Here is a 25,368-nt window from a genome sequence, read left to right on the forward strand (position 1 = left end):
TCAACCATGCTGGTTTTCAAGACTGAAGGATTAGATTTGATTAAGATGCCTGAGATGATAATCGAGAATGTTGTGATAAAATGAGAAATGGGTAGTCAACACCAAAAATTTATATGCACTGGATGCTGCAAATACCTGAGTAAATAAACAAATTCATTAGCATCATTAATTTGGGAAGAATGCTAATTTTCAGCATTTATTTTCGATCCCAGTGAAATCCATTCAGTGCTACATGCAAGAGACACGCACTTAAATTGATAAAGATGAAAAATAATAGAAAACAAACAGTTAAAACTTGAACTATTACAAGCTAAATAGAACTTGCCCGCAACAGACGATAGATTTCCAGAGCAGAACCTATGGTTACTTTTCTAATTATGTATGGCAGCTTTGGCAAGAGATCAGAGCTGTACAGCTACCAGCATTGCAGAACAGAAACATGGAGACTGGGCTCTCATATGTTTAAGAGGGTAATGACTTTTCATTTACCTGCATAATTACAAATACATAACATAAAAATAGAAAAGAAAATTATAGCTACCTTTGTCCCGCACTCCACCATTAAAGATGATCCTTAATGTTTGAAGTGAAACGATAGCAATGATAGATATGAAGTTTTATATGCATGGAGAACCTCCTACAAAGTTGTTACACCACAAAAATAGGTACTAACGATGAAACAGTAAGCAGCCACCAAAGCCTAATGTTTTTTGCTAAGCCGCCAGCATTTCTTTTCATATCATACACCCTCTTGGTTTACAACAAATAAAAAACAAGTCTGAAGAAAAAGAAAAAGGACCTCAGATCAATAACCAAGCTCTGTTTTTACAATACTTGTATGGCCTGCCTCCAAGTCCTAATAGTTGTCAAAACTCCAAATAATTTGTTTTCGCAAACATTAATTGTCCTGTAGATTGGAATAGGAAAACCACATATGCCTCTTTATTACTTGAGAAACTTCTGAAACCAAGGGGTTGTTAACTGACCTGATGGATCTCCTTTTCTGCATAGCCGCAAACTGCACCAAAAGTTTAAATTGTCAAATTTGCTATGTTTAGCAGTTCTAAGTGTAAAGAGTGGAATATCCATCATACCGTAAATATGAACATCTCTGGTGTCTTGTCTCATTAACAACATCATTTAGTTTCTTTGAAAGATCATTATCAAATTGCTGCAGTACCCGCTGCAAGGACAATGGATGCATCAGGAGTACATCCCACATTTATTATTGCTGTAATTTTTTCTCTAAATCACTTATAGGCTTGCCACTTGACTAGTAAAATGACTTTATTAAGCAGAGGCACCTAAAAACATTCCGTCAATCAAAGGAATTGTCAGCTGCATAAATGCAATACCAAGCATACAATAGAACTATATGTTAAGGATTTAGTCCAACTACCAGCTCATAGAGACTGAAACAGATAACTAGTTTTTATAATCCTTGATTTTAAAGGTTCATTGGCTACACAAAATTTTAAATCCAGTAAATGAAGTAAAATTCTGTTCAATGCTCCAATAAATCCTGAACCATTATTAAGGTATTTAATTTGTGGTTCCAACCAATTCCTATCGGTTCGGAACCGGTTCCGGCCGCTTGAGAGCCAATTCCAAAAAAAACATGTGAACCGACCTGGTCCCCCACCAGGTCGGCTCTGTAGCCTGGTTCGGTGGACCTTGCTTGAAAATATATCAAGTTGGGCTTGAGTTGAGGAAGTGAGGCCCGAGGTCAAGCTAGTCTAGGCTCAAGTTGACAGATGGGGTGTTGATGTGTCAAGGCTTGGCTAGGCATGATCATTCTGAGGTCTAATTTGCATTTCCATTGTACAAGGACAGATTTGCAACTAACTTAATACAAAAAAAAAAAGTGAAAAAAAAACCAAATTAAACTTATTTTGACAGACTTGCAGCTTCTGAACTTCAAAACACAAGGTGTTAGAATGAATAATTTTTTATTAAAAGTCTGCAAAACTAATTAGAGGATGCAATGGCAATCATACATTAGCAGTTTTACAAAATTAGGATTAGACCTACTACCTTTTTAATAAATAGTTTAGGAGTTTATGGTGTTAACCAAAATATAAATATCCAAATTAGTTCGGTATGAGTGAAGATATAGTCTAGTTATTAGCTAATCACCATTCACTACATCTCTTATCATAATTAAGTAAAGACACCGAAGTTGTGACAAGGTCCAATATAAAACCTATAGGATACCATAACACTCAAGCATGACTTGCATAATTTTGAACAGGATTCATTATATTATGTGTTTTATTAGTGATTATGTTGCATTCTAACCATCCTAAGTTTTCTTTCACAGCCAATGCATTACTAGGGTGCAATACCATGCCATATTACCTTAACACAATGCAAAGTAAGCAACAAATCCACACGTCTTATTGTTTATTATCGTATGTAAGTAATTGATTCTAAACCATTTTTTCATTATACAACATCTAAGATCCTTAGAAAGGTTAAAATGGTTATTTTAAAACAGAAAAATGCAAAAATATATATCTATTTACATATGTGCATATCCCTCCATTCTTTTGTCTAGCAGTGAAATTGGTGATCCAGTGCATGAGAAGCATTAGCATGAAACATTACCACAAGCAGCATGTACCAGGATGCAGCCTTATTGGCATGGCACCAGCATTTCAAAGTTTAAGCTACCAAAACAAACAGAACCAGATCAGTTTAGCAATTTATGATTTGTAAGCTTATTGGATGGATTGGCATCTTTAGTTAACAAAACAAACTTGGATCAGCTGCTTTCTGGTCTGAGCAACTTGCTTGAAGACCTAGTCCCTCCGCCTTAGCTTTTATTAGTTATTTTCTCTTTTAATAACCTCTACGTGCTTGAAGACCAGGATGCTCACGATTCAAAAATGAGATATACACATTGCAATCACATGACAGGTTTGCTGACCTAGTTCAACTATAAAGTACCGTGAGGATCCTGTTTGTAACATGTTAATTTTGGACTTTGCTCCAAATAGTAGTTTTGAGAGGGACTTATTTGCAAAATTGATATCCCATTATATATATAAGGCAGCCATTCTTTTATTCGGTGGATGAAGGGTTTTGTTTTTGGGTGAAAGGAGAATTCAGCCGCCGCACTCCATCCTCTTCATCCTCCCGTGCGCTCTCGGTCTCCCGGCAACAACAGGCTTGAGTTTCCTTTGTCTACCGCTTGCTGGAGGCCTTCTTCCTTCTTCCCTTCTTCAGCCGTGGCTTCTTCCTGTGACTTCCTTGTTTCCGTGTGCCTCTTTCTTCTTTGCTGTTCACAGCATATGTAACAAGGGAAGGTAAGATTTTGATATTCATTTGATCTACCATTGGAGCCGTAGAAAGGTTGCTTTACATACTACACTTTTGATCTATCATTGTGGCTGCAGAAGGGTTGATCCGATCGGTTATTTTGCCTTATATTTGGTTTATTTTTGCCTCCTATTGTGATCATTTGGCAGTCCATATGTTGGGCTTTTATGTATCTTTGTTTGTACCTAGAGATGGGCACTGGGCCGGGCCGCCCACGGCACGGCACGAAGCGGGCCGTGCCTGGCACGGCCCCTTTGAGAGGGCCGTGCTGGGCTAGAGGGTCCTGGCCAGCGGGCCGTGCCTGGCACGACCCGCTTCGGGCCTGGGCCGGCACGGCCCGGTCTAGGCCCGCGGCCAAGCACGGCACGGCCCGCGGGCCAGCACGGCACGGCCCATAAGGGCCTGGGCTGGGCTGGCACGCGGGCCTGGCACGGTCCGGGCCTGGGCCCGGCTCGGCCCGATAAAAATTAATGCTTCATAAATTTTTTTAATAAATTAATAAATATTGAACACTAAGAATTTATGATTTATGAATATAAAGCCACCTTAATGGTGGGGGGTTTGGCATAGACCCCTACCAGTTTATTAATTTAAATCAAAATGGTACATGAAGGGAGGTTTGGACCTTGGTCTGACCTCTAGAATACAATAAGAAACTAAGAAAGGGCCGAGATTTGGACCTTGGTCTGACCTCCAGAATACAATAAAAATGTACAATTATAAAAAATTAAGAAATCTTACTAATCATCAGTGATTCAGTGAATCAGTATTCACTCTTCAGTCTTCAGTCTTCAGTCTTCAGTAGTGTTTGTATCATCATCATCAGAGGATGTTGTATTATGTCCACCTTTATCTTGAAGTCTTGCCTCAGCATCCAGCCAATCCTTGAAGCAGAGAAGCATCTCCACCGTTTCGCCCGTCATCCTACTTCTCTTTTCGTCAAGAACACGCCGACCTGCACTAAAAGCGGATTCCGATGCTACCGTGGACATCGGCACAGCTAAAATATCGCGTGCAATTGCAGACATAACAGGATATTGATTTCTAACACTCTTCCACCAAGATAATACATCTAGATTCTCTATTTGATTTTCATCATATGCAGAATGAAGATCATTTCGTAAATAAAATTCTAGTTCACTACTTAAAGATGAAGAAGATGAAGAGGAACTTGAAGCATGTGTGTGTCTTCTCTGTGCAATGAATGAAAAAATAGATGACGAACGAGAACTACTAGAAGGAGAAATAGAGGTTTGTATTTGTGTTCTAGATCCACGAATTTTTTCATCATATATAGCATAAATATCATAAAGAAGTTTTTTTACCTCATCTTTAGCAGATTCAGCATCTTGATTCATATTTTCAGAGTATGCATCAAGTAAAATTAGCACGCCATTTAATTTAACTCTAGGATCAAATACAGCAGCTAAGTTATGCATAGGACATATCCTGTCCCAATACTCATTCCATTTAGATTCCATTAGGTCAATAATAGGCATTAAAACATCATCATATCTATGTTCTGCAAATTTTTGACTAATTATATATGCTTGTTGTAAAAATGAACATGAAGTAGGGTAATAAATACCAGAAAGAACATTGGTAGCATTATAAAAACTAAGCAAAAAATCTTCCAAAATTTTTCCTTTATTCCAATCAGTTTCAGTCAATGTAAATCCTAATCCACGATCATTAATATATGCACTTAATAAATTTTTATATGGGTATGCATCATGTATCATGCTATATGTGGAGTTCCAACGAGTAATTACATCAAGTTTAAATTTTTTAAAATGTTTACCATGATTTATGCATAATTTCTTAAATTCTTGAAGTCTTGATCTAGAAGCATGAATAAAAGAAACTGCATTTCTAATTTTTGAAATCACATCTTGAATCATGCCCATGCCAGCTTGAACAGAAAGATTTAAGATATGACATGCACATCTAATATGCAGTAAATTTCCATCTAATATGGGATGCAATGAGTCTTTTAATAATACAATAGCAGAATTATTATTAGATGCATTATCAAAAGTAATAGACATAATTTTATCATTAATATTATATGAACATGCAGTTTGATAAATTATATTTGAAATTTGTTGCCCAGAATGTGGAAAATCAAAAGCACGAAAAGCAAGAATACGTTTATTTAATTGCCAATCATTATCAATATAATGAGCAGTAATGGCAATAAAACAATTACTACCTACAGATGCTGACCAAATATCAGAAGTTAATGAAATTTTTACATTTAAAGTAGAAAGTGTTTCAATTAAATTTTGTTTCATTGCTAAAAAATTGGTCATAGCTACTCTTCTAAATGTACGCCTACTAGTTTTTTTGTAAGCAGGTTGTAGGTTTAATTGAACATATTCTTCAAAATTAAAAGATTCACATAAACTAAAAGGTAATTCATCCTTAACTATCCATTTTACAAGTGCTTTTCTTTGATTTTCATGATTATATGCAAAATTACCTACAAGTAATCCCCCTTGTATATTAAGGGTACTTTGAGTTTGAGCATGAGAATCATGCATCCTATGACTCTCTTGATGTCTTTTTAAATGTCCTGTTCCTCCACTACTACTACAACTATAAAGTTTGGCACATTTTTTACATTTAGCTTTCCAGACTCCCTCAACCATAACTCTATCAAATTCATTCCATACAGTACTAGTCCTCTTACGAGAAGAGGTTTGACCTTCACTCGGTTCACCAGTTCTAGAGGAACTAGGAACAGGGGGTTGGGGATTAGTTTCTTCTCCCTCAGAAACAGGAATGCCAAACTGACTTTCCTCAAAAGATGACATATCTATGATTAATTCAAAAAATAAAAACTAACCGCAAGGAGGAATTGAGTAGAGGGTCGGAGGGCAGAGGCAGAGCCGAGATTCCGAGCTTCCTCTTGTGCTCTCAACAGAAGCGACCTTCTCTTCTCAACAGGAACCTCCTCTTGTGTAGCACTTGAACAAACTAAAAATTAAATTGCTAGAAGAGCACTTTAGAAGAGAGAAATAATAGCAGTAGAGAAGGAGAGAATGAGAGGTTTGGTGTGGTGAGAATGAGGGAGGAATGGGCTATTTATAGAAGCCCAAAAATTTTTTTCCCAAAATACCCCTCAATTCAGCCGTTATTGGACTGTTGGGAGGGGTAAAAGGGTCATTTTCACGAAAATAGCCGTTGGAAACGGCTATTTTCCTCCCCCCTCTCCAGACGGGCCGTGCCTGGCACGGCCCGTCTGGAGCCGTTACGGGCCGTGCCAGGCACGGCCCGTTTGGAGATGTTGCGGGCCGTGCCTGGCACGGCCCGTTTGGGCCCGTTACGGGCCGTGCCTGGCACGGCCCGTGGCGTGCCGTGCCCGGCCCGGCCCACCAATAGAGGGGCCTGGGGCCGGGCCGGGCTGGCCTTCCGTGCTGGACGGGCCGTGCCAGGCACGGCCCGCTTCATAAGCGGGCCGTGCCAGGCACGGCCCGTTTAGTCTTTGGGCCTGGGGGGCCTGGGCCGGGCCGGCCCGGCACGGCCCGTTGCCCACCTCTATTTGTACCCTATTGGAAAGATTGACATAGTGGATTGCTCCTCCTCCCCGTGGATGTAGGCACTTGCTGCCGAACCACGTAAATCTGGTATCTTTGTGCTTGTCTATTCATGCCTGTGATGTGTTTGGTGAAATGCCTGAAAGAGAGTAATTGTTAATTGGTAAGCCGGATAGATTAATTTTTTGTGCCCAGTAATCACAACAATTGGTATCAGAGCTATGGCTACTGTTGGGCAACAAAATTCATCTAGGGCTAATGATTCGGCTTCTGTTTCTCATTCTACTACCATAAGGCATGAAGTGGCTGTATTTGATGGCACAGGGGACTTCTCACTATGGAAGGTAAGGATGAAATACTTGTTGGTTAAAGAGGGTGTAGCAAAGGCCCTCAAGGGTATGGATGCAATCCCAGGAGATAATGAAGCTGTTAAAGAAGAGATTAATGAGAGAGCACTAGGGACTTTGTTTTCGGGCTTGAGTGATAAAGTCCTACGCAATGTTGTGGATCTTGATACAGCTAAGGAAGTATGGAAAAAATTGGAGAGTCTATATATGGCAAAATTCCTTACTAATAGACTGTATTTGAGGAAAAAGTTGCACACATTTCGTATGGCAGAAGGGACTTCACTCAAAGATCACTTGGATGAGTATAATAAGCTCCTGCTTGATTTAGCAAATATTGGTGTTGAAGTATATGAAGAAGACAAGGCTTTGATCCTGATCTACTCATTGCGTAAGTCCTTTGAGCATATTACTACTACTATGCTCTGTGGAAAAGAGACAATAAGTCTTGAAGAGGTAGAAGCTACTTTGTTATCTAATTTGCTTAGATTGAAAGTACAGCTACAACATCAGGTTCAGACTCCAGCTCAAGGACTTATAGTTAGAGGTAGAGATGAACAAAAGAAAGGTGGACAAGGAAGAAGCAAATCCAAAATCAAATCAAAGTCTAGGTCCAAAAGACCAGGTATCTGTCACTATTGTAAGAAACCAGGCCACTGAAAATCAGAATGTAGACTCCTACAGTCTAAGAAAGAGAGGGAACAAAAGGATAAAGGAACCGTCTCAGATTCGGCAACAGTTGCAGTTTCATCAGCAGGTCACAACAGTAATGATAATGATGCAATATTTACAGCTGCTTGCAGTGTTAGTCATCCTGATACTTGGATTGTGGACTCTGGAGCATCTTTCCACATGACACCCCATAGGGAATGGTTCTCTTCTTTTAGATCATGTGAGGGGGGCACCGTTCTTCTTGGAGATAATGGCATTTGCAAAGTGGAAGGTGTTGGTACAGTTTAAATTATATCTAATGCAAACACTGTGGTGACTTTGGACGATGTCAGATATGTTCCTCAACTAAAGAGAAACCTTCTCTCAGTACATGCTTTCAATAGTGCAGGTTTCGAGGGCAGATAGGGTAGAGGATCAATAACTATCAATAAAGGAGTATTGACTTTATTGAAAGAAAAACTGTGTGGGACCCTTTACTATTTGGATGGTAGTACAATAGTTAGACAGGCTTCAGCAGTACAGTCTTCTATTGAGCAGTTGACACACCTATGGCATCAGAGATTGGGCCACATCTCAGACAAAGGTTTACAGGAGCTGAACAGACGTGGTTTGCTAAGTGGTCAGAAGGTTGGTGCACTTGAATTCTGTGAGCATTGTGTGTTCGAAAAATAACACAGAGTCAGCTTTTCTACAGGCGTGCACAGGACAGCTGGTATATTAGATTATATTCATTTTGACCTATGGGGTCCTGCCCCAATTACATCCAAGGGTGGATCTAGGTATTTACTCACTTTTATTGATGACTACTCCCGCAAAGTCTGGATATACACTATCAGAAATAAGAGTGATGTGTTTGACACATTCAAGAAGTAGAAGGCTATGGTCGAGAGGCATACTGATAGAAAGTTGAAAACCTTCCAAACTGACAATGGATTAGAATTTTGTTCTACTGAGTTTGATGACTTTTGCAAATCAGAGAGCATTGTCAGACACAGAACCACAGTGGGTACACCTCAACAGAATGGTGTGGCAGAACGCATGAATTGCACATTAATTGAGAGAGTCAGATCTATGCTATCTAGTTCTGGATTAACTAGAGATTTTTGGGCAGAGGCAGCTCACACAGCCTGCTACATTATAAACCGATCCCAGCATCAGCATTGGGCATGAAAACTCCGGAAGAAATGTGGACAGGAAGACCTGCAGACTATTCAGTACTCAGAGTCTTTGGGTGTCCAGCTTATGCACATGTAAGAGATGGAAAGTTGAACCCCAGGGCTAAGAAGTGCGTATTTCTTGGATACGCATATGGGGTAAAAGGCTACAGACTATGGTGCACAGAGCCTGGATCTCAAGAATTTTTAGTCAGTAGGGATGTGACATTTCATGAGATAGCTACTCCTTTAAGGCAGCTACAGCCAAGTTCTTCTCAGAGGGATCAGGGTCAGGATCAGATGGATAGGACTGTTATGAATATTGATCAGACTATCAGATCACAGCAGCAGCAGGCAAATGAAGATACTTTTATTCTAAATGAGCAGCAACAGCAGACAGATGCACATATACAGACTTAGGAGGAGGTTACCATACAAAGTCAGAATCAGATTGATAGCATTGCCACTCGTAGACCCAGGCGTCATATCAGAACACCACAAAGGTATGATTTTGAGGATTCAGCTTGTGCTGGGTTAGTTTATTATGCTCTGAGCATTGCAGACACTATTGGTGATGAGCCGACCACATATCAGGAGGCTATTAGTAGTCCACAGGCTGAACAATGGATAATGGCTATGGTTGAAGAACTACAATCTTTAGAGAAGAATCAGACTTGGGAATTAGTCAGATTACCAGAGGGCAAGAAGGCAATTGGTTGCAAATGGATCTTCAAAAAGAAAAAGGGAGCCAGTCATCAGCATTTTAGATATAAGGCCAGGTTGGTAGCTAAGGGCTATTGTCAACGGGAGGGAATTGACTATAAGAAAATATTTTCTCCTATAGTTAAATACTCTTCTATTCGTGTGTTGCTTGCCTTAGTTGTTTCTCAGGATTTAGAGCTGGAACAACTAGATGTTAAAATAGCTTTTGTTCATGGTGATTTAGAGGAATAGATTTATATGCAACAGCCACCTGATTTTGAGGTTCCAGACAAGGAAGATCATGTATGTTTGCTCAAGAGATCACTATATGGTCTCAAGCAGTCTCCAAGACAGTGGTATCGCAAATTTGATAAGTTTATGGTCGACCATGGATACAACATATCTCCATATGACAGTTGCGTATATCACCAGCGATTTTTAGATGGATCCTTTTGTTATTTATTGCTGTATGTGGATGATATGATGATAGCAGCCAAGGATATATCAGTCATCCAAAATCTGAAAGCTGAGCTCAGTACTGCATTTGAGATGAAGGATCTTGGACCAGCAAAGAAGATACCTGGGATGGAGATCAGTCATGACAGGCAGTTGGGTAGACTTTTTCTTACTCAGCATGGATATATTAAGAAAGTCTTGGATAGATTTGGTATGTCTACAGTCAAGCCAGTCACTACTCCTTTTGCCAGTCATTTCAAATTATCTGCCAGACTCTGTCCCCAGACTGAGGATAAGGAGAGATATATGTCCAGAGTGACATATGCAAGTGCAGTAGGCAGCATCATGTATGCAATGGTTTGCACTCGACCTGATATTTCACAGGCAGTAAGCGTAGTAAGCAGATACATGGATAAGCCTGGAAAGGCTCACTGGTCAGCTGTGAAATGGATACTTAGATATCTGAAAGGTACTTCTAATTTGGGATTGGTATTCTCCGCACAGAGTAATTGCACTGTTATAGAATTTTCTGATTCAGATTATGCTAGTGATTTGGACAGAAGGAGGTCATTAACCGAATATGTATTTACTCTCTCTGATTGTGCAGTCAGTTGAAAGGCTACTTTGCAGCCTACAGTTGCTTTGTCTACTACAGAAGCAGAGTATATGGCGTTGACAGAGGCAGCAAAGGAAGCTATTTGGTTAAGAGGGTTAGTACAGGATTTGGGTCTCGAGCAGGACTGTTAGGATATTAATTGTGACAGTCAGAGTGCTTTGCATCTTTCCAGAGATCAGATGTATCACGAACGCACTAAGCATGTAAATGTCAGGTATCACTTCATCAGAGACTTGATGGAGAATGGTGATGTCCGGCTTCAGAAAATTTACACTGCTCATAATCCGGCTGATATGCTCACTAAACCAATCACAGCAGTTAAGTTCAGAACTTTCCTGAACTTGATTGGTGTGAGCACTTGTTAATGCTCTTCTGGGCTTGTGGTGAGGAGGAGGTTATTCTTATCAATCCATATTTGATGCTAGGTACATGATTTGTCGCAAGGAGGAGGATTGTTGTTAATTTTGGACTTTGCTCCAAATAGTAGTTTTGAGAGGGACTTATTTGCAAGATTGATATCCCATTATATATATAAGGCAGCCATTCTTTTATTCGGTGGATGAAGGGTTTTGTTTTTGGGTGAAAGGAGGATTCAGTCGCCGCACTCCATTCTCTTCATCCTCCCGTGCGCTCTCGGTCTTCCGGCAACAACAGGCTTGAGTTTCTTTTGTCTACCGCTCGCTGGAGGCCTTCTTCCTTCTTCCCTTCTTCAGCCGTGGCTTCTTCCTGTGACTTCCTTGTTTCCGTGAGCCTCTTTCTTCTTTGTTGTTCACAGCATATGTAACAAGGGAAGGTAAGATTTTGATATTCATTTGATCTACCATTGGAGCCGTAGAAAGGTTGCTTTGCATACTACACTTTTGATCTATCATTGTGGCTGCAGAAGGGTTGATCCGATCGGTTATTTTGCCTTATATTTGGTTTATTTTTGCCTCCTATTGTGATCATTTGGCAGTCCATATTTTGGGCTTTTATGTATCTTTGTTTGTACCCTATTGGGAAGATTGACAGTGGATTGCTCCTCCTCCCCGTGGATGTAGGCACTTGCTGCCGAACCACGTAAATCTGGTATCTTTGTGCTTGTCTATTCATGCCTGTGATGTGTTTGGTGAAATGCCTGAAAGAGAGTAATTGTTAATTGGTAAGCCGGATAGATTAATTTTGTGTGCCCAGTAATCACAACATAACACAATATCAGCATATTACCATTATCTACTTTGAAGAAGTTCTAGATACCTGGTGACTGGTTACTGATAAAGACCATTGTCACCTGTACAGCAAATAATTGATGCCAGCCAAAGCCAAACACAAGGTTAAAAATCCACTAAAAGCTTTTCAAGGAGTGATTTTTTAAAAAAAAGTTGCCCTCCAGCTGCAACCCTTACTGCTGGGATCAAGGTCCGCTGTACCGGTACCGGTCGGCGGACCGGTGGCGTCCTGGACCGGTACGAAACCGATCCCGTATCGGTCCTTACCGGTGGCGTACCGATCCGAACCGGTGGCGTACCGGTCCGAACCGGTCCGAACCGGTCCCGTACCGGTCCCGTACTGGTTCTTCAACAATAAATTACCGGTACCGGATTTCACGCTGATCCGGTACCGGTCTCAGGCCGGACCGGTACATACCGGCCCGTACCGGCCGATACGGACCGGTACGGCAAACCATGGCTGGGATAATGAACTTGTTAGATTCAAGTAAGAAAAACAATTTAAATCAGAGTTCAGTTGACAACTGATATTTCATGCCAAGTAACACTGGTCATGATAATAAGATAATTCATATTCATGTTCGAACAATTACATCAACTAGTAAAGACCGATCCAAATCTAAAGAAACATAGACAGGCAAGTGATAAGTTCTATCATGCACAGCAACTACCAGAAACATTTTAACTTCAGGCTGGGGAAAATACCTAGGGTATATAGAGGCAAAAGCTTAAGCGCTTCTGGAAGAATTAACTGTCCAGATGATGATATGGTTGCACAAAATTTACGTTATGAGTGTAAGATGTTGATGCAGAGGTTTGTGATTTGTTCCCGCAGTTGAGAAAGAGGACTGGCTGGAAGCCATTTGCAGCTATAATTGTAGATTAAAAAAAAAGCCATTTAGTGTGAAGAAATTGTTCAAGAAAGTCTGCCACCATTTAATTGTCAACAATCAGCAAGCATATCAGAGTAGAACAAATAGTAACATATAACTTTTCTCAATCAAGTTGAAGTTAAGAATATTCATACTGCTTTAGTAAAACACAGAACCAAAATTAATTTTAAAAATAAATAGTACATGGGCAAACAAAAAAACTTAGAATATCTTACCTTGCTTCAGAAAACAGGTAAACTGAGTGTCCAAATCAGCTGAACGGAACAGATTGCTGGGCATGCCAGTGCAGGGAAGCGAGAGATTTATAATTCGAATTCTTCTTTGCCCATACACTGTCGTGTAAAGAAGTGCACACTGGACAACAAAACAAAATTAAGCAAGATTTCTTTTCAAAAGTAATAGATGGCATTGCCAACAAAGTTAAACATTGAAAATAAAGTGTAATCTAGTTTGTACAAAGCACACCAGAATTGAGTTAAAACAACATGAAGACAACAAGTGCTCAGATTTGCATGCAAGTTTTTCTTCAGACCTGGAAAGCACATTTGAGCCCTCCTGGAACTTATCATCATGTTTGAAAGTGACCATTATGGTTTTATCACGATCAATCAGAGTCAAAAAAAAATATACTTAGATATGTAATGTTAAAAAAAAGCATAGGTATCTTTGTTTTTAGGATATCCTATTCTAATTTCAAATTGTAAATATGTCAATGTTTCAGAATGCCTATACTCTTCAAAAGGGACTGATCAGAGCAGAGTTAATACAATAGCAAAAGACTACGCGAAAGGGACAAGTTAGCACTGTTAAATGGAACATGTATGTGAAAGCAGATTCTACTCTGTATTTGGAAATCTGATTCAGTAAAATTAGGAGTTTATTATATTTTTCAAGATCAAATAAAGGATTCCCTAATTGATGATCAAGAATACAGCTTTACAAAAAGTAACTTAATTGTAAGGACACGATTTAAGTTGTTGATCATTTTTCCCTTTCAGCGTAATTATGCACTTCGTCACTACAACTTACATAGATAAGTTCCACTTCTGTCTTTAGCAAGATCCCAATTTCTAAAGAAGGTATTATGTTACATGTGCATATTATATTTATATTAATTGACTTGACAGATAAGGCAAAGATGCCTAAGTATATCAATTTAGTAAAAGTCATTTTTTTTGGAGAAACCACAGTGTGATCAGTTTCTATATCTTGATTCAATTATACAAAAGAATGGAAAGACAACAAAATATATATGATAATATTAGAGTTGAGTGAATGACATGGTGCCTTATAGAGATGCTGTTAATTGGATCTTGTCATGATTAGCTAAAATGGAAGCAAGGGAAGGTGCAGGGAAGTAGATATTTTAGAAGCAGTTTTAGTAAAATAAGGCTTAGGAAACATGTGCAGTTTCAAGATTCCAAGAAAATTTTAAAGCGAGCGCATTACCCAAGGTAGAAGATTCTCGCTGCTAAAAATCAAAGTCATGATTTGTAAGCGTTCCCATACTGACTCATGTAATTGTTAAAAGTCAAGATTTGTTTCACATAATCATCTAATTGTTACCGTTTATGAGAACATGCAGGGCCTGGATGAATTCAGCCATCATTTTTAAAATATACATATATCTTGTAATGACAGCAATAAAAGAATTGGTCTTGATTGCCAATGACATAGAAGGTTAGTCCTGGTATTTTGCCAGTTATCTACTCATACCTGACTGGTTAAAGTGGATTCAACCATCCAATTATTTGTGAAGAAATCAAAATGCAAAGCAAATTTATGGCAGCATGATTTTCAAAATTAGAAAACAGCTTAAAAAATAAAAGTACTGACCGCCGGGAGATCAATATCAGTGGGAATGTACTTGCAAAAATTTCCAGAATACTCCTGAACTTGAAGACCCTATCAAAAAGTAAATTCCAGAAAATTCATGGCCAAAGAAAAGTCTTTCAAAATATAAGTATTTATGCTAGCAAGTATGTCTCTTATCAGACTTACCTGGCTGCATCTTACACGCATCACAGCTTCAAAACCTTGGGGTCTACTGATGTTCCATCTAAGATCATTGGAGAATTTAGCAGGATCAGAAAGAACCGAAAATGGGTAGTAATAATAAACCTGCAACAAGGAAAAAGAATATAAATTACTTCTGAAATGCACCAGCATCTAAAACAACACCTCTGAACATAGTCATGGTATTATGGGGTCTTCGTTATTTTGTTTTTAGTATATCCACAACCCAAATTTACAAATTGTCATCTTTGATCACATAACCAGTTATGACACTAAAAAATACTAATCCATCTAGGGCATCTGTATCCAGAAGAACGTTTACAGATGTTATAAATATAAAATGTTGCAGTGCCATTGATTTAATTAAGAGGTAAAACAGTATCTTTTGCCATAATTTGTGATAAAGCACGAGAGCTACGAAAGTCTACCTGTTCTGCAGTAGTTCTCGGAGCAACAGAAGCGATGTGTACAAAGGTCTGAGTTGTAAGGAACATATCCACACAAACCTGAAAAAAATTGCATGTTATTATTTTTCCTTCATACAAGATGGATTCGTTTCAAAATTCAGCTCAGTTATTTGTATATCATCACCTGATATTCAGCAAACTCTATTGTCATTGTTTTCAGAGTCTTATCTGCTGGCTGAAGCAATTTATGGGCCTCCTGGAATCAAGTGAACGATGTTAGATAGGATATACTTCTTGTTCAACTTTTGGTTAGACATCAATTTCTAGTGGAATCTACTTACATCTATAGTAACATATAAGCAAATCAGAAGACAGTTAATTTTATCATTTAAAACTTGTAATAAAAGCACAAAGTGCCACAATTATATAGTTGGCTTGCTATCATGTTAGAATGACCAGAGAAAAATAAGAATCAAGACACAATGACCGAACTGCAAGTCAGCTCATGTATAAAAAATTGAAGGCATTCTATGCATGAAAAACTGGACTGTCATGAATTTTTTTAAGTCAGGACTACAATGACTTCCAGCTTTAGACATTTTTTGCCATGACTCACTTGAAGTTAATAAGAAACTATCCACCAAATACCAGTATTACTGCACAAGCAAATGCACAAGAATCGGACAATCAAGAGCACGAGAACACTAAAAGCTACATATATATGTAAAACCTTATCTCCTGAAGAAACATTTGTTCTTCCTTCTGCTTCTCTGGAGGAAAGAGACCCAATACCAATTGATGGCAAGACTGCAAGCAACAAAAAAATCAGAAATTATTCTATTAAATATAACAAAAGACAACCAAAAAAGGGATGAAGCAAACTATAAACTCATGAGGGAAACAGATGGCTGCCAAAAACACTTACAGATTACATAGATGTAAACAAAACAAAGATATATACACCAATTTCTGCTTATCTGCCTTTATTGGTCTTAAATAAGTAGAAAGCTATAATAAATGAAGAACTGCAGGTTCCATAATCATACACTTTTGCATTTTATTTAAGAGTAGTTGCAATTTGAAAATAATAAAAAATGGGAGCAAAATTTTGGCCATTTCAGAGTCATTTCTACCTCAACTATAATAATACCGTTTCACAGAGTCATTTCTACTTCAACTATAATAATACCATTTAGTTGGGACTAGAGTTTTGTTCTGTAAAAGGTTATAGAAAATCAAACCCGTAACAACCAAGGGTGGGCACGGCACACACTGTATCGACAATCATGCTAACAGGGGGTATCAATAGGTACATAAAGATACACCCCAAAAAAACTCTTGCTACAGCATTTTTTGGCCTCCAAAATCTGGTTTTGGCCTTTATAGCATATTTTCCAACCGCAATGGTATGTTTTTCTAAGAAATAAGTCAGGAGAGTCAATTTAAGTGTCGTAGGCATGATCTTATATGCATGCTGAAGTCAGCAGCATTCATAACTCTCACATAAAATTGCATTACGAGGAGTCAAAAATAAATTTATAACATAACTACAAGGTTGGGTTGAGTTGATAATTCGGGAGGTGCATGTGGACCGCTAGCTTTATGATAAAGTTTGAAACATGCATACTTATAACATAATGAACAATTAAGACTAGCATCAAGTTTTTTGAAAGAAATACTTTATTTAGGGTAAAACTATGTGGAAATATAATAAAGATATCAATCTTCTCCTCTTGTACAAACAACTAGTGAGAATCCTTAAATTAGAACAATCTTTTTATTGTACTTAGTTCAGCATCTAATAAGAGGCTGATTACTACCTAATTTTGAATTAAATATCTAGTTCATCTACTTTACAACTTGATTTCATATTTCTTTACTTGGACCCCAATTCAAATAAAAACATGGTTGTTCTAGCCTCAAAGTTCAAAAATTCAAGGTTGAATCCTATGAGCATTGGCATAGGATGTTCCTAGAATCTCCCTTAGCTTGTTTCCACCTACAAATACCAAGGTTCGTCGTACCAGTACCGGACCCTGTATTGGTGCCACACTAGCATATTGTTGGTACGGTAAAGAGTTTTTTTGGCGTACTGAGGGTCGGTATGCCACTGGTACCGGTACTAGTACCGAACTAGTATGGTACGGTAAGGCATATCATGCCAAATACAGAACAAGCCTTTTTTCCCCACCAAAAACTATTCCTGAAGCTGTACCAAGCGATACCACTTGGTTCAGCCGATGGTTCAGCCGATGCAGGGGCAGCCGACCATGATCTTCCCGAATCACCCAATTTGGGGTTGATTCGAGTGTCCAGGTGGTATTGGCCTGAAATAAGATCCCCTATACCATTTTAGTGTTTGTACAGGAGGTACAAGCTGAATTGACAGGTTTTTGAAACTTGATTTCATATACTCAGTTTTTTTTTATCTCTGATGACTTTTTGCCGTTTATCTCGAAGATTCCCACCTTTAACAAACTCTGGTCATCTTCCTCTAACAATACCTCATCTGTATTATTAGAAAAAAACTTCTCTATTTGAACATCAACAGTTAATACACAAGTAACAAAAATTTTTCAGGCCTTATTTGAAACAATGGTATAAGCTTCCAACAATAAAATCAATTGTTTGACAAACAATTGACATGTCTCCTAGTCAATCTTCCACCAACCTCTAACCTGAGTTCTTCTAAACAAATTAATTCAACAGTTACATCAATAGATCTGCATTAACTTAGGACATCTCCAATCATTTGCATTTTATTTGTCCTGTAGTTTTCATTAGGTTAACTAGTAAATGAAAAGAATCCATGTCTCCAAAGATTTTTCAAACCTTTATTAGTATTTCATAGGCCTAAGATGATGCACTTGTTTATCCTTCACGTTGTACAAAGTTCTTGATTTCTGAACATCTTTCTTAATTGTAATTCCAATAAATCATTTCCACCTTTAAAGTATTCATCAGCTTCCAGCATTAACCATTCACAATCTCATGGTCTTCCCTCTTTCTCAAAAATAGAATTATATTTGTTCTTGATTCAACCAATCATTTTATTCACATCTCTAAATTTCCAGATACTGACATGCATCCATATCAACTTTCTCACATACATCATGCAAATTTTACATGCCAACAAGAACTGGGATGGGAGGAGATTATTCAATCTTGGTCAGGGGTGGGGAGGGAAGGGGGATTCGTTTCTGAAAATAGTCAAATTTCTTTTTCTCTTTCTTCTAAAACTTGATTTTCACAATATTTTAAATCCAGTCAACATAACTAAGATTAGATCAGGAAGGGGAGGTAGCAATGGAAATTATATAAGGGGTGGTAGCAATGGAAATTATATAAATAAAAATGTGTTTCCTTTTTTCCGGAGCTTCGGTTGACATACTGTTCATAAGCCTGTAAGAGCAAGCCCAATGCCAGCCAGCTTATTGCGTCGAAGCCAGGCCAGCATGTTATATCTGAAGCTCTTGCGCAACTAGAAGCAGGCAAGCTACGACAGTATTTTTCAAGCAAAGCCAGCAAACTGAGAACCTATCATGTCATCACAAAATTGTGATTAAAAATGTTGAAATGTAGTTATCAGTTCTCCTATTTCCCAGAGTATCAAAATTCTATGAGAAACAGAGGTATGACGGTTCTAATAGTAGACGAATTTTTGGAACTTTTAAGGACCATTCATTCTACACTTCTATAAGAGCAATTTTTTTCCATCAAGATCCCAGCCAAAAACTGAGAGGCATGCAAATTTTAATCTACAAGATGACAAAATAACTGAGATAATTAGCAAAAAACTTACATTATTTTGTTCTAGTACTAAACAAAGAAAATTTACTGGAGGCTTGCCTGATTGAAATACGAGTAGCTTTCCACCTGTGTGTTTCATAGCCAGTAACGCAGCCTGAATAAAATATAGAAGATTAATCAGTTGTTCTTTGAGGGGAATGGCCGACCTTATAGTTTCTGATATCAATGATTAAACGCTGCTGCATTGGATGTACATACAAAAAATATTTGCAAAGTTTTCAAGTAAGCATTTAGAAGTTTAAAATAATTATCCAATTAATTTGAAGTTAATACTACTACAGTATATTAACTTACAACTGTGCTGAAGCAGAGAGTTCAGATCCCCATGTAAGTAGCTAGTACAATTAAAATATCAAAGAAAGAAGAGCAAGCATAGCCAGGATTAATGAACAACCTTAAGAAAATGCATACCTTGATGGCTAGACCAAATGCAGATTCAGCAACTCTATGATTTTCAAACATGTTTGGGATGCTGTCCAGCAATTGCTCCAAATTTTGACGGCACTAAATCCTCAGAATAAGACAACAAAGTTCTCTAAGCTTCTTAATAAAACCTTGTTGATAGACAAATGCAAATATAATTGTGAAAGAGTAGAAAAAATGAAAAGAGCAACCCAAACCTCAGTAAGTTGAACTATCAGGTCAGTATGAAGGGGTGTATAAACATCTAGTATGTCGGGAACAATGAGCATCAAAGGCTGCATTGTAATAAGAATTAATAAAGTTGAAAAAAAACACACAAAAAAAAAATTCCATGATATCCAATAAGTATCAACAGCATACTGTGCAAATGTTTTTAACTCCATATCTACTGAGGTTTTGTAACTGACAAATGCTAAGAGATATCGTTGTAGCTTTTCCATGGTGCTTGTCTGCTACTGGATAAGCATCATAATGATGGATGTGCGTGTAATAAGACAATGTTTAAGAGTAAGAATTTAGTCTAGAAACACAATCCAAACTTGAAGAGGTAAGAACTAGTGAATTATCTTCATTATTTTTTAATCCAGAATTTAGTCTAGGAAATTGTTCCCTCAAAAAATATAGGCCTTGCCAAAGCTCATGGTACATAAGCTGCATCTATTGGATGACTCAAGTCACACTAACCCAGTCAAATTTCAGCTTTCGATAAATATATTAAGTTCGTTGTGAGACAAAAACTTGCATATGAATCGACCAGGATGCAAACAATTGACTCTTTCAACTAAACCATTCCATAGATATTTATGTTGTGTTGGGAGCACATTTTATTCATCTACCAGTCAAGCCTGAGTATAGCATGTAACTCACACAACTCCACAGTTATATTTGGCTGGAATCAATTTCTATGGATACAAGGCAACATAATAAGAAAAATAGGTGATTCTTAGTATCCCTAAAAAAATAACAGTTCATGACAGCTGCCAAATGGTTGCAGGACCATGATAGCAACAGTTCAATCTACCTGCTGTGAAGCTCATTTAAGATTGTAAAAATGAATAGATGAATCGAAGGTTGCAATGCCCACCAACGTTCGAGGACCTTCCTGCAAAGAGGCAGCAAATTACAATAAATAATTTGAACAACTTCCAGTCTCTCTTCCTCAGAAAAGTTGCATGATGCAAGATAATAGGTCACAATATGAACTGAAATAAACGTTATGTACCAAGACATGAATGTTGACGAAAAACTGAATTAGACAACAATTATAAAAAAAAAATTTACATGCAAAATATATATTTTAGATTGAACTCTTGTGTGAGTCTCCAAAATATATTTCTCGCAATACTCATAGTGATCCAGTTGCCGTGGCAGGTACTAGTTGAGAGAGAAAAAATGATTTAGAAACCTCAAAGAAGAAACTAAAACCACATTTAATTTTTCCATCAAGATGTCCTTATGTTAACGTCACTGTCAATCTTGTCATAATGTCAACAAAATTGGCAAGATAACAACCAAACCATTACACTAAAAGTGAAAGCCACTGTTAGAGAATAGTATAGTTGTTTAATATAACAACAATAAAGAGCAAATGTTAATTACTGGATGCAATGATGCAACATCCTGCTTTTCCAAGAATTAGTCCAACATTGAGTCAATGGGCCATCCTGCTTTTCCAAGAACTAGTCCAACATTGAGTCAATGCGAATTTGTACATCCTTTAATGATTAATTTATAGAGAAAACTGGATCATCAGGTTATAAGATTCCCTTGTATTAGCAAAAGCTCAAAAGCTGTGTTAAGAATTGTATGATTTTAGTCTCGGAATGTTAGAAGAAACTAAAATTTTCATTCTCAATAAGTTTGTTGCCCATATCTTCTGATATTTGAGAAATATTCCACAGCTTTTAGTCCCCCCCCCCCCCCCCCCCCCCAAGCATTTTTCTTAACAACCAAAGACTTCTGAAGATTTTCTTTAATATTTCTTTAAGAAAGAGAACTGCATGCAACTCACATTATTGTCATTTATATACATGCCCATATATTTGCAATAGAATATCAAGTCTTTTTTAAGAAAGCAACAGAATATCCAGTCTCCTCTCAACTTCACATTCCAAAACAATATTGACATCAGGCATGTTCATTTTTTCCTTTTTCGTTTATCTCATCTAATCAAAGATCTAAGATTTTTTTTCTTTTTCTCAAATCATCTTATCTTACTTTTAAGAGGGTTGGGCTTTCTCCTCCATTGTTTTGTAGCAGAGAGGGGATTCTCTATTTCTGTCTTAGTAGCCATCACTAATCTACCTTTTGCCTAAACAAATTTGTAAATTTATAAGAACCTTAACATGTTAATCATCTTTAAAGCTTCTAACCACAAAATAATACTCTTATAATTTCTTTTACAAATCCCAACATAATTCAAAATATTAACTCTATATTTCTATATTTAGTAGTCAATAAAAACTTCAATATTTTTTTGAGTAAACTTTCTTTTTTATTTTGGTAACACATTATATTTAGGGGTGCAAATGGATTGGGTCGCACTGGGTCATGAGTAACCCCGACCCAACCTGGTTCCTTGTCTAGGTCTTAATATTGGACCCAAACCCAACCCAATAGATGATCAGGTCGGGTCCACGACTACAAGTTTCACCCAATGGATTATTCGTGTCAAGTCGGGTCCATGCATAACCCGGTTGCAACTTAAAGAAATTCAAATCTGGATGGAATCCGGGTCGGGCCCACTCGACTTTCAAAAATTTTGCATCCTTATTTCTGCTGCATGGAGGATCAACTGGCGAGTTCGATCACTAGGGAACTATCAAACTGCAACTAGCAGCCGTAACGCTACAAATAGGTCGGATTGATCCGTAACCCGACACGACCCACTTAGACCCAACCTGACCCGTTTTGGAAGACTTGTGAGGTCTGGTCGGGTCCTAAAATTGGACCCATTCCATTTTTTAAATCGAGTTTGAGTTTACCAAATTCAGACCCGACCCATTTGAAATTTAGATTATTTTGAGTTTTCAATCCTATGACCCGACCCGAATCTATAAAATTATTTGAGCCCACAGGCTACAGCCCGCGAAGGTACAAACACAAGTTTTGAACCAGACCCAAACCAGACCCGACTTGTACCTGAACTAGATTTGAATCTTTTAGGTTGGGTCTGAATTATACATAGTCCGATCCGACCGGAATGACCCGTTGGGTCAAAAATTATAGAGGTGGACCCGACTCAATCTTCTATCGAAATCCGAATAAGAAACCGGATTGGGTCAGAGTCATTTATATGACCGAACCCATTAGCACCCGTCGGTCAGAGTCACTTATATGACCGAACCCATTAGCACCCCTCGCAGTGAGAGGTGTGAGAGGTCGTATTACGACACCAGCAGGCAGCTGTGAGAGGCACTGCGAAGGGCCACTCATGCGAAGGGCCTCATGACAGACTCCACATATCCCTTTAATGTGTGTAACTCCCTAAGCCTGCAAACATGCAGTAATAAATATTCAGCTCCTAGACACAACATGAAGGAAATTCCTCTAAACTAATCATGCACATCTAAACTTCTCTGATTTCTTATCATGATGTATATAACTAATTCCTCTTGCTTAGTCACATGCACACAAGATATAAAAGCTGAAAGAATTTTGCTAAGCAAACAAGCAGAGAGAAAAACTAATTTCAGCTTTAGGACTTGGACCGAACCGATCCTCAACAAACTAATTCTTTCTTTCTTCTCAGCATCAATACATCAAACGAGTAAACTGCAGTTGATTCAATCAAAAACATCACAAAGAGAAGGGACGAGAAACAATCATAGCAATCAAATCAGCTGCTTCTTCCTTGGAGAAGTCCTTCTCGGCTTCGTGCGATCCGCCTCCTTCCTCTTCCTCCTCTCCACACTCCCTTTCCCAGCGACGGTAGGCTCCTCACCGAGTTCCACTTCCTCCACGTCCGGCCTCCGGCTCCGGGTCCTCGATGCAACGCCTTCCGCCGCCTCACTCTGCTTCCCCATCTGCTGCTGTTCCGCGATCCTATCAAACTCGTCTCCGAGCCTCCTCACCCTCTTCCTCTTCTGAGCGGACCCAATCGACGGCGACGAAACGATGCTAACATTCTTTGCCTTCTTCTGCACCTCCCCCTCCTCGGACTCGGATTCGAAGGAGTCGGAACGGAGCGAGGCAAGAGACTGGGGCATATGGCCGGAGAACCTTGGCTTGGTCGCCGGATTTCGGTCGAGGGAAGGGGAATTTCTGTGCGTTCTCTCCTGCTGGGCGCGGAGCTTCTTGATGGAACCCTCGATCCGGCCCTGGAGGCGGTGGCGTTTGAAGCTGAGGCCGCCCATGGACCAGTGGGCCTCGCTCGCCCACGAGAGCAGCGGATCCATGACGCGCACCGGTGGGTCGACGCGGTCCTCATTCAGCTTCACCTCGGTGTAGAAACGCGGCCGCGGGAGGCTGCTCCCGTAGAACCTCCCCGACCCCAAAGCCACCACCATCTCTGCGAAGATTGGAGAGAGAGAGTATAGGAGAAAAAGGGGTGAGACAGGATGGGGCGATGGGGCGTTTTGCATTTTATTGATGAGAAGTCAAGGGAATGGCGGGAAGGTTTGGCGCCAGAAGTTTCGGTAGTAAGAGATTAACTAAAAAAAATGGCGAGAGATTCGGCATGAGGTGATGCTAAAATCAAATGAGATGCAGCCCATATGGGTCGCTACTTTTAACCCAAGTACCTTATAAATTACGGTCGGATTGGATTAGGTTGGATCGTAAAATTCAAAATTCAAATTTTTTTTTCAAAAGTTAAATGAAGTGGGGCGGGTCCAAATTTAATCTGGACCCAACCTAAAAAATTAAATAGGTCCAATCTTAGAACCCGAAACTTCAGACCCGGCCCAAAAAATAAAATAGGTCCAATCTTAGAACCCGGCTCGGTCCCATAGGTCGTTTCGAGTCATACAGATTGGATCGGATCACGATTCAACCTGACCCATTTGCAGCCATAATTATGTTTGTTCCCTTCCAAGAAAAAAATCCTAACTCTAGTTCTATTAATATTTGTGACTCTTTCTTGTGTGCTTGTGTGTTCTAGTTCTCTCCAACCTAACTTTTAGCTAGCTTTTCGAGGGCTTGTGTGCTCCAATTCTATTAGCCTAGGTCTCTCCGGATGTGTCAAGAGAAACTTCTTTTCCATCTAGCTTACTAAAAAACTGCAAGACAAGTCTAACGACAACGGGTAAATAGATGCGTAGGTGTGCCACCGGTGTTGTAACAAAAAAGAAGGTGATTAAAAGGAGGATACGAATGTAGCGTAGGTTCAGATGCCTTGACCTTCAAAGACTTTTACCACCATCACACAACTATTTGAAGAAGATTGATTTGGATAAGGATAAGATATAGTCTGGACTACAGTACGAGAGATTTAAGTTAACACTACTTCTAATGTAGAGTCTGACTAGTAAATGAAGTGCAAGATAAAATAAAACTAATGCAAAAATAGGTAAAGATAAAATAGAATTAATTGATATATTGGAGGTCAAAAGATCCTCCTTCAGCATTACTATACAAAATTTATAAATAGCTCTTATTTACTACCTTGACACTTGTCGTTGTCATTGCGTGCTATACGGGTCACTATTGCCAAGTATAAAAGGTAGTGCTACTGCTTCATACATCCTGGATAGTGCTAAAATGAGTGCCATTAATTAGTTCTATTACTTGTCCTTGCTAATGTGCCACATGGCCCACTATTCAATATATGGTAGGTAGTGCCATCTTTCCCCTGACGTTATGGGTGG

General features: G+C 38.8%; 1 protein-coding gene and 1 pseudogene across 2 annotated transcripts; both read right to left on the reverse strand.

The window, feature by feature from the left end:
• Positions 1-578: 578 nt before the first annotated feature.
• LOC149751460 (protein transport protein SEC24 B-like) lies at positions 579-21,593 on the reverse strand (annotated as a pseudogene). Its single transcript, XR_016398186.1, has 15 exons — positions 21,573-21,593; positions 20,784-20,807; positions 20,583-20,663; positions 19,759-19,836; positions 19,550-19,642; positions 19,178-19,232; positions 16,059-16,135; positions 15,513-15,584; positions 15,350-15,427; positions 14,907-15,026; positions 14,738-14,810; positions 13,438-13,534; positions 13,099-13,259; positions 12,684-12,881; positions 579-1,205 (listed from the first exon to the last, which is right to left on the reverse strand). The product of XR_016398186.1 is annotated as a protein transport protein SEC24 B-like (transcript).
• Positions 21,594-23,222: 1,629 nt separating this feature from the next.
• On the reverse strand, positions 23,223-24,206 carry LOC113460937 (uncharacterized). The gene has a single exon (XM_026810267.3). The coding sequence runs from the start codon at positions 24,142-24,144 to the stop codon at positions 23,395-23,397; it is 750 nt and encodes a 249-aa protein (XP_026666068.3). The 5' UTR covers positions 24,145-24,206; the 3' UTR covers positions 23,223-23,394.
• Positions 24,207-25,368: the final 1,162 nt, after the last annotated feature.

The sequence above is a fragment of the Phoenix dactylifera genome, chromosome 13 (assembly GCF_051530095.1).
Source record: "Phoenix dactylifera cultivar Ajwa chromosome 13, Ajwa_hap1_PhDact_Kaust_v1.1, whole genome shotgun sequence".
Taxonomy (NCBI): Eukaryota; Viridiplantae; Streptophyta; class Magnoliopsida; order Arecales; family Arecaceae; genus Phoenix; species Phoenix dactylifera.